The 8613-nt window shown below is 42.7% G+C and overlaps 2 protein-coding genes across 2 annotated transcripts in view; one reads left to right on the top strand and one right to left on the bottom strand.

Moving 5' to 3' along the window:
* Positions 1 to 97: 97 nt before the first annotated feature.
* tfb2m (transcription factor B2, mitochondrial) lies at positions 98 to 4103 on the bottom strand. Its single transcript, XM_026999896.3, has 9 exons — positions 3946 to 4103; positions 2603 to 3066; positions 2402 to 2493; positions 2167 to 2320; positions 1895 to 2043; positions 1643 to 1732; positions 1364 to 1426; positions 1128 to 1279; positions 98 to 939 (listed from the first exon to the last, which is right to left on the bottom strand). Exons 2-9 carry the CDS (start codon positions 3039 to 3041, stop codon positions 747 to 749), a joined length of 1332 nt encoding a protein of 443 aa, XP_026855697.2. The 5' UTR covers positions 3042 to 3066; positions 3946 to 4103; the 3' UTR covers positions 98 to 746.
* Positions 4104 to 4243: 140 nt separating this feature from the next.
* Positions 4244 to 8613, top strand: part of smyd3 (SET and MYND domain containing 3) — a 111011-nt gene continuing 106641 nt past the window's right edge. The window contains exon 1 of the mRNA XM_026999906.3: positions 4244 to 4597. Coding sequence (XP_026855707.3) covers positions 4437 to 4597 — 161 coding nt within the window. The 5' untranslated portion in view covers positions 4244 to 4436. The remainder of the gene's footprint in view (positions 4598 to 8613) is intronic.

Below are 8613 nucleotides of genomic sequence, written 5' to 3'. Positions count from 1 at the left end.
ACCCCCCCTCCCCCAAACTACATTTGGCTTTAAAGGAATACTCTCACATTTTTCAAACTATTCTTTAAATATTTAGCAGATGGACAATTACTCTGAATAATAATTGCAACTCGCCTCTTTATTTACCAAAGAACAGAAAAAACAACTGACATTTAAGAAAGTTTCACTCCTGGTGTGAAGGAGCTCAACAACCCTTATGCTTCGGTTATAAGCTTTCTTTTTTAAGAGTAGGAAAATATTTTTAAAAGGATTGCCAGTGATAATCAATCAACCACACACTACCGAGGCACCAGATGAAGAACATGTTGACAATGGTTGAATATTCCTTTAACGGCCATGATGAAAAACAACTGTCACATTGGTCTAAGTGGATGATACCTACACACAGAGGTGTCTTAGCCTACAGCTGTTAAGATAGATATCATTAGCTAGTCACAAATAGTCATAACAAAACTAGGCTGATATTTCACTTGACATATTAGATTATGCTTCGCTAGTCAATTTTTTAACAAATGTCTTAAATGCTTAATCAAATCATGACATTGAGCATCAGGGTCAGTTTTACATGCCTAAGTGCACACACAGTGCCAGCTACGGTGTCAGTGTTCTTTGGTGAAACAACATGCAGACTCGTCTCCTCTGAGCCCTTTAGCTTGTGTGCAGGTGCCAGCCACAAGCATCCAGCAACCTTCCGAGTTGTCTCTCCTTTTCTACTGCATCACTGTGCTGCAGAGGTGTTAGCGCTCTTAGATACAGCAACCTGTCCTTTGGGTGTTCTCCAGGATCTCCTTGTACAGCCAGCTCTGGGAGAACTCCTCCGATTTGTCTATGAGCTCAAACAGGCGCTTGTACTCCTGTGGGTACACCTGCCCGGTCAGCACGTGCTCAAGGAGGCCCGCCTGTGCCAGCATGTCCTGCCCGCCACCGGGATTCCAGGAGCTGCACACACACACACACACACACACACACACACACACACAGTATGTCACAAACACCATCAGCACCATTTCTAAGAGTTCGGCTCTGTAGGAAAGCTTTTTCTTTAAGAAAGGGGAACAAGAGCAAGTTTGATGGATGTCTTCCATTCACCACTTGCGCTGTTCTTGGAGCAAGTGGTCATCACCTACTTGAGTTTTTCCACTAGTCTGCTCTTCCTCTTGGCCAGGCACTGCTTGACCATCATAACAAGCGTGTTGCTATTGAAGGGCGTGAGAACTGAGGTGAAGAGGTCCTCACGTGGGGTCAGCCGCACAAGGCACAGGTGCTCGTTAGGCAGTAGCTAACAAACACAAGGCCAGATAAAACATTTACTCACTGAACTTATCAAAAAAATGAATTCCATGTGTATACAAAGGCAACGTACAATGCTCTTTGGAATGGCCAATCCACCATGTTTTGATGTTGTGACGAAGGAAGACCACGGCTCCTGGTAATTTAGACAAAACAAAAGTGTTGGAGGTCAGAAGCTTAGTCAAGCCATTGTACTGAGAAGACTGTCAGAAGATTGAATATGTTTTGAAGTGTTTTAAATGGTTTTACCATTAAAATAACAGAAAAGAGAAATAAAGAAAAATGTGGGAGATAGATTTTTTTTTCCTCAATTGTCAACTACTTGGCCTAGCTGAAGATAATGCTGACTCACCTGGTGGAGTAGTTCAATATCACAGGCCATCTGCCAGAGGGCACTGAGAGCCTGATAGCCCTTAGTGTCTCCTGGCCTGGCCACCAGTTTCTGTCACACACACAGACACACAAACACACAAATGATTCATGTTCAAGCTCAGGTTACCATTCCAATGACAAAAAGGCAAAACCAACATGCACCAAAGCTGGAAGTTAGAATGATGCCTGCTAACACTATAGTGGCCTTCTTAGGACCCCCACATATACTCACTCTGTACTCCTTCTCGCTGATAAACATGATCAGTTCTACCCGTCCGTAGCGGAAGACGGAGAGGCGCTCGAACAGAGCATAGATGAGCTTCCAGAGCATACCCCTCTCGTTCCTCTGGGAGAAGATTCCCACGACCTTCACTGGCACATCTGCTCACACAGCACCAGAGGGGAGCATGTTTATTTCTCACTATATAATTCTTAATTCGACCCTCAAGCTCATTTAAAACACATTAAAACACTCGTTTGTTTTCTCTGATAGCTGGCACTGACCTGCTGACCACGGCACTTCGGGGATACCGAGGTCTGTAAAAAGCTTCTCTGAGTACATGGCTGGAGGTATCATGCTGCCCTGGCCTACGGGGTCCAGTTTAAAGAAGTCACAGTGCATCACCTTCAGCTGCCCATCCAGCTTTCTCTCCAGCGCCTTGAAAAGTGCCAGGATCAAATGTTATTCCACCCAATCCGGACAGGACAATGCCACCAATCATGGACACCCCACGCTTACCTGCAGATCTGGCAGGAAGGAATTGTCGCTTTCCAGTGCGACCACTCTCTGTGCTCCACAGTTTATCAGTGAGCAGGTCAACACGCCAGGCCCTGGACAGAGAACAGCAGCTCATGGAATTTAGCATAGAAAGTGCTGATGATACCACCGACACAGGCAACATCTCACCGTAATACCGAATGGCAGACTTCCAAAACCTACCTGGGTTGCACTCAAAAATGACGGCTTTCTCATCCTCGATGTCTTGGATCAGATGGTCAGTCACTGTTCTGGCGAGCTTGGGGTCCACAATGAAGCGCCGCTGGTATCTGCAGGTGAGAGCTTTGCGCCTGTTTTCTTCCATTTCACCCAAATCCAGCAGGTCGTTGCAACTCAGGGGTTGTTTCTGCAGGGACAGGGCTACTGCCGAAAGGTTCCTCTGAGCTCTCCCTGAGGAAGGAGAGACGCGCTCAGCTTTGGCTCCTGCTGACGCGTTTCGCCTCGGGCCAGACGGGTAGGAATCTAGGGAGAAAGTCCGTGCTGAAGAGCAAAAGGTTCTGGACATGGAGACAAGGGGTGAGAAGGCCGGGGCACGCTGTCCGGGCTGAGACAAATTCTGGACGGCCAGGACAATAAACCTGCATCTCCCGCGCAGTGCCATAATAATCCAGTAAACGGGAAGTCTCCTGAATTTACAGAGAATGTAGAAAGAATGTTTTCAGTCAAACCATTATGAATATGTTTAAACTGTAAATTGCTTGCTTAGACGTAATAGGGCTACAGAGCATAAAATGTTTCGCTCGTTCATTCAGTTTTAATTTTGTATAATGAGGCAATGCACAAAATGTGAAAAAATGAGTCATCTAAATATTATTCCCCTTCACTCTTTCACCCGTTACACTGTAACTTTGTTCAAACACATTTGTATGGACTAATTTAAAACAGCTGGTGGTGTTCATGTTTTATGGTGGCACATTATGGTTCATAGCATCTTGAAGGCTCACTATGTATTAAAGATGCCTGAAATACCTGTCTAATATATATAGCATGGTTATTACACACACACACACACACACACACACACACAGAGAGAGAAAAATATACAGTGGACGTCTCTGCATGCATGTTATTTCAAACGACTAACTGCAGTAAACGATCAGAGGCATATACAGGCACCATGTTAAAATACTACTACTACTACTACTACTACTACTACTACTACTAATAATAATAATAATCATCATCATCATCAATAACTAACGTACACCAAAATAATTGGGTTTTAAATGACATTTTTGTAAATTACCAAGATTATCAAGATCATTTATTCTACGTCATGGGAAAAACAGTGTTTTCGAATTAATTATACGTAAGGTATAGGATGCGTTTCTTAAAGCGATATATGTTGGAGAATAATCTGAGCACAGATAAAAAGTAAAGTGTTTTTAAAGCAAGCCAGCAGTGTGCCATTGACCACTTAACTGGCCATGTTAACCCAGCTATGTGAGCTATAATAATCTAGCGAACATCGCACACAACACAACGCTGAGGAATAGTTCACTCACCTCGGGTGTTTCTAAATCTATCGAAATGAGCGATAAGTGACTGTACTAACAGATTATACCATGCGCCTCCTCACGCAGCTTTCCCCGTAAAAGATGGTGACATTGAACAAGCATGTCGTTGACCCATCGATTCTGAAATTTGGTCGCACGTATTTTACGTCATTGTTAGGCGACGTTAGATTGCATTAGAATCAACAAAGCGCTAGCATTGCGCATATTCGCGTTTCATAAAATATCTTATATAAGCTTTACTAAGTTTCAGTGATCCAGTCTAATTATTAGAGAGTTTTCCTATGTGATAAGCACTACAAATAAGCAATGCAATGTTTTTTTTTTACACTATTAAGTGATGTAACAGAATACCACAAATGTCGGAATTGTATGCGCTTTAAACGGGAGTATGGAATGTCGTAAGTGGAGCAGGCTTTTCGCGGAACCGTGGCTGTTTTGCTGCGCACATGGACGCAGCTACTGCACAGACATTTTAAAGCATGGCGAAGAAAACAGAGCGCTTCAGCAGCGCCGGGAGAGGCAATGGGCTGCGGGCTCTTCTTGAAATTAAAACCGGGGAGCTGATTCATTCGTGCGAGCCCTATGCATTCTGTATAGCCAAGAATTCCTTGAAATCCACTTGCCAAAGTTGTCTGTCCAGGTAAGTCTCTAGAAAATGACGCAAACACAGGTTAGTAATAACGAAACACCAGCTAACGAACCAGTTAACGGTTAAATATGTCGTCCCGAGTTACCGTGTTTTACATGGTTCAGTCCATTAGCAGAGAGAGAGAGAGAGAGAGAGAGAGAGAGAAAAAGAGAGAACGTTTATTATCTTATGAAGTTCCTGTCCTGTCGGTTGTAGGTAATAATCAGGGGATCCGCCTTATTCGTACGTTTTGTTCTTTTTTTTTTTTTTGACGATGCCGTATTTATGGCGCGTATGAGTTGTCGACAATAGAGGGCACTGCTGGTCTTTTTATGCAACATCTCAACAAAGATTTAAGATGTATACGCTACCGAGAATGGAACATTGTTAGGTTCATTTGATTTTCGTTCTAAAGTAAATTTCTGTTATAGTCTGTATTTTATTTTATCAAAAACAAACCAACCTTTTTTTCTCCCTCGAATGCAGTCATTCAGCCTATTGAATGTCACTTTGTTAGTCTGAACTCCCACTCGAATTTGGTATCAACCTCATTAAAAATCTCATTAACACTTTACTAACAGGCAGGCAAACGTTGAGACCTATGAGAGCGTGTGAAACTGCATCAAATGAGAAGCATTAACAGAGCGCACTGCTCTGCTTAACCCTATTGTAGTGCATCTGGTACAGCAGGTGTACATCAAGGTAACACCAAGGTCATGGGTTCAAGTCCCAGGGAGCACACAAGTCGTTCTGGATAGGAGCACTTGCTGTGCTGTAAATCTAAAACTTAGCATGCCTTATCTTTCTTGAACAAATCGTTTAAACAATCAAGGTCATTGATAATAAAGATGACATTAAAGCTAGTTGAATTTAGTAGCTGGTGTCACCTTTTCTGTTGGCAGTAACTTTAACCAAATGTTTTCTTACCAATCCTGTACAGCAGGTAGGTGGTATTTTGGGATATTTATGTATTGGAAAGTCCTGCTCGAACATCCTGCTACAGATAACCACACAGCCTTTCAGTGAGACTGAGGTGAATGTTTCTTGGCCATTGTAAAGTACAAACGTCTTCTGTTGTTCATTTACTGCTGTTTTGTATTATTGGTATGGGGCATAACCCTGTGGCAAAGTGGTTGTGATGAAGTTTTGGTGTTTATTGGTATGTGGTGTTTAATATGCAGTTTCTTCAAATACAGCTCTGTGTGCATTTCGCCAAAAGCTCAACTGTTTCTTTCTTTTCCACGTTCAGCACACGGTTCCAGTAACGATGTGGAACATCTCTGTGGTCTTTAGCAAACTGGAGATGGGTAGCAGTGCTTTTCTGGGGAAGACTTGTTTCCTCTCTGGTGACTGCCCACTAAATACCATTCTTGCTGCTAAATGTTTGTTGTTTTTTATGGTTGACTCATATTACCCATGTCCCGCCACACCGAGTCATAACCCCTCCTAATCATCATGGACTAATCCCTATTCTTACTCCCTCCAGATGACCTCTGTTAGCCCCTGTCATAACCTGTCTGCATTGATGCATTTCTTCTCTTTTTGATTTGGCTGACTGAACTGGAAAAGCCCAAGTCCACATGGAGCATCTCCGAGTGCCTTCTGGGCTTGTTGCGCCACAGGTTTCCTTCTAAGGTCCTGTTTTGATTAGGGCACATTGTATTGTGTTGAACGTTCTGCATTAGAATTCTGTTGGGAATAGCACAAATGTTCCTTTTTCTGTGGCAGCTCAGATCACACCTCCTGAATTGATTGGTCAAATGTATTTGGACGCACCTTTTAATCACTGAATTCAAGTGTAATCTTAATGATTTGTACAATATATGGACAAAAGTATTTGGACCTCTTATTCACGTGTAATGTGTCGGTAGCCCAATACTTTTGCCCGTGGAGTGTACACCTCACCCTTTTTTATTTTAAAGAGGCAATTTTCCTGCAGGTTCAGGTTTCCATACCTTTTCTATTAGTGACCCTCACTGTTTAAACCATAGCTTCAATAAAAAACAAGGCAGTGTAAAATGTGTGTTTAATTAAGACTTTATTAAGCAGTGTTCTTGATGTACTATTATGACTTAGAAGCCTGCATCAGAACTTTAGGAGCCATCCACGCAGAACTCCAGTTCCCTCAAAATGTTTTCTTGCAGCTACATCTTTGATCACGTGCTATGAAGCACGTAAGTGTATTAAACACAGATGAAAGACAAACCTGTTGTGTGCTTAACTGCAGTGTTAACTGTATCATTGTTGTCTCCATGGCAGCACCTCAGGCATGCTTCCAGACTTTGGATAGACGCAGTGCGTGTTTTGGACATTGCCTTGTGCATTTTGTCTAATGTTCTTTTTGCAGTATGTGGCTAAGGAGATGCAGTTGTGTGTGATGACCCTCTGTTTTGGCTGTTAGTTAGGCAGTGTGAATAGAACACTCTTGTAACCAATGCAGTGTGTTGTCATTTGATGGAGTAAATTGTGTAATGTAGGTAAAGCTAGGATCGTACTGTTTAAATCCAAAAACCTCAGACACCTTGTAACATGAGGGGTTCCTTTGAGCATCATAAAAACTTAGTGGCTTCTAAGTATTTCTCTTTCTGAAGATAATCGAAAACTCGCTTTTCACGTCTATCAGGATGGAATCATCCCCTCACCCCAGAGGACGCAGCGCTTGCATGCCGTTAAAGTAACGTGATTGGTTAGTCCTTGCAGTCCCTTTTTGTGTCTCAGAATTAGTGCCTCACAGGTCTGTTTGGGGATCATATAAAGCATGTTATAGGTCTGTTTGTGTCTCAGAATTAGTGCCTCACAGGTCTTTTTGTGTCTCAGAATTAGTGCCTCACAGGTCTGTTTGGGGATCATATAAAGCATGTTATAGGTCTGTTTGTGTCTCAGAATTAGTGCCTCACAGGTCTGTTTGGGGATCATATAAAGCATGTTATAGGTCTGTTTGTGTCTCAGAATTGGTGCCTCACGGGTCTGTTTGGGGATCATATAAAGCATGTTATAGGTCTGTTTGTGTCTCAGAATTAGTGCCTCACAGGTCTGTTTGGGGATCACATTTAGCACGTCATAGCTCGGTTTGTGTCTCAGACTTGAGTGTCACAGGTCTGGGAATTATGTCATGTCTGTCTGTATCTCAGAATTAGTGTGTTACAGGTCTGTTTCTGGCTCGGAATTAGCGTGTCACAGTTCTGTTTGCGTTCAGATGAAATTGTCTTGCCCACTAGTGAGCAAAATTCATCAGAAAAGCAGCAAAATGTGTTTCACACAAATTGACAAATTGATTTATTTTTGTTTTAACGATGAATTTTCTTAATTACTGTTGCCTGCCCATTGACATTCTTTATATTGCTTTCCTCAGTTCTAATTCTATACTGTATTCTAGTTGTTGTAGTTGATCTTTTATTCAGCATTTTCATGTTTGCACGTTGCAGCCTTTCCTCTCCCTAGCAGATCAGGAGCCTCCTGATTCGATTTGGTTAGATTTTTTTCTGAGCGGCTCAGGTCGCTGTGGTAATGAGACCTGCCTGACGGTTTATTTGGCTACGGCTTCTGAACCGCTGCGCGCGTCTCCAGGCGGATGGGCAGCGGGGAGGACAGCCACGCTCTTTGTCTGCTGCTTCCACACATGTTTAACGTCCTGCTCCCTGATCAGAGGTAAAGGACCTTTGGGGATCTAGCCAGATCTGCTTTATGAAGAAACCATTCATTTAAATGTTTCCGGTGAAATATGTACATTAAAAAAAGCATCTATGAATAATATCGGTCTTTGGTGTCTTGTCATTTGCAGAAGAATTAAGGCTGGTGTTTATTTTCAGTAAAGGCTGTAAATTCTGCAGTTTCCTGTACCGTGATCTTGCTGGACTCCAGGAGTAATAGGGGCTGAATTTTCCGAAGGTCCTTTTATCTCATGAAATGCAAGTGCTGTCAATGAGGCCAGAGGGAATACGCATAACTTCCTTCCTCTTATTTCAGGTTCTTCATTTGACACTAGCTCATCAAAAGCGACAGGTCCACAAACTCCTGTATAGAGTCAC

This window comes from Electrophorus electricus, chromosome 10 (genome assembly GCF_041902795.1).
Source record: "Electrophorus electricus isolate QZ-2024a chromosome 10, ASM4190279v1, whole genome shotgun sequence".
NCBI lineage: Eukaryota > Metazoa > Chordata > Actinopteri > Gymnotiformes > Gymnotidae > Electrophorus > Electrophorus electricus.
The sequence above is the reverse complement of the archived record's forward strand: the minus strand, read 5'-3'. Positions and strand labels throughout refer to the sequence as shown.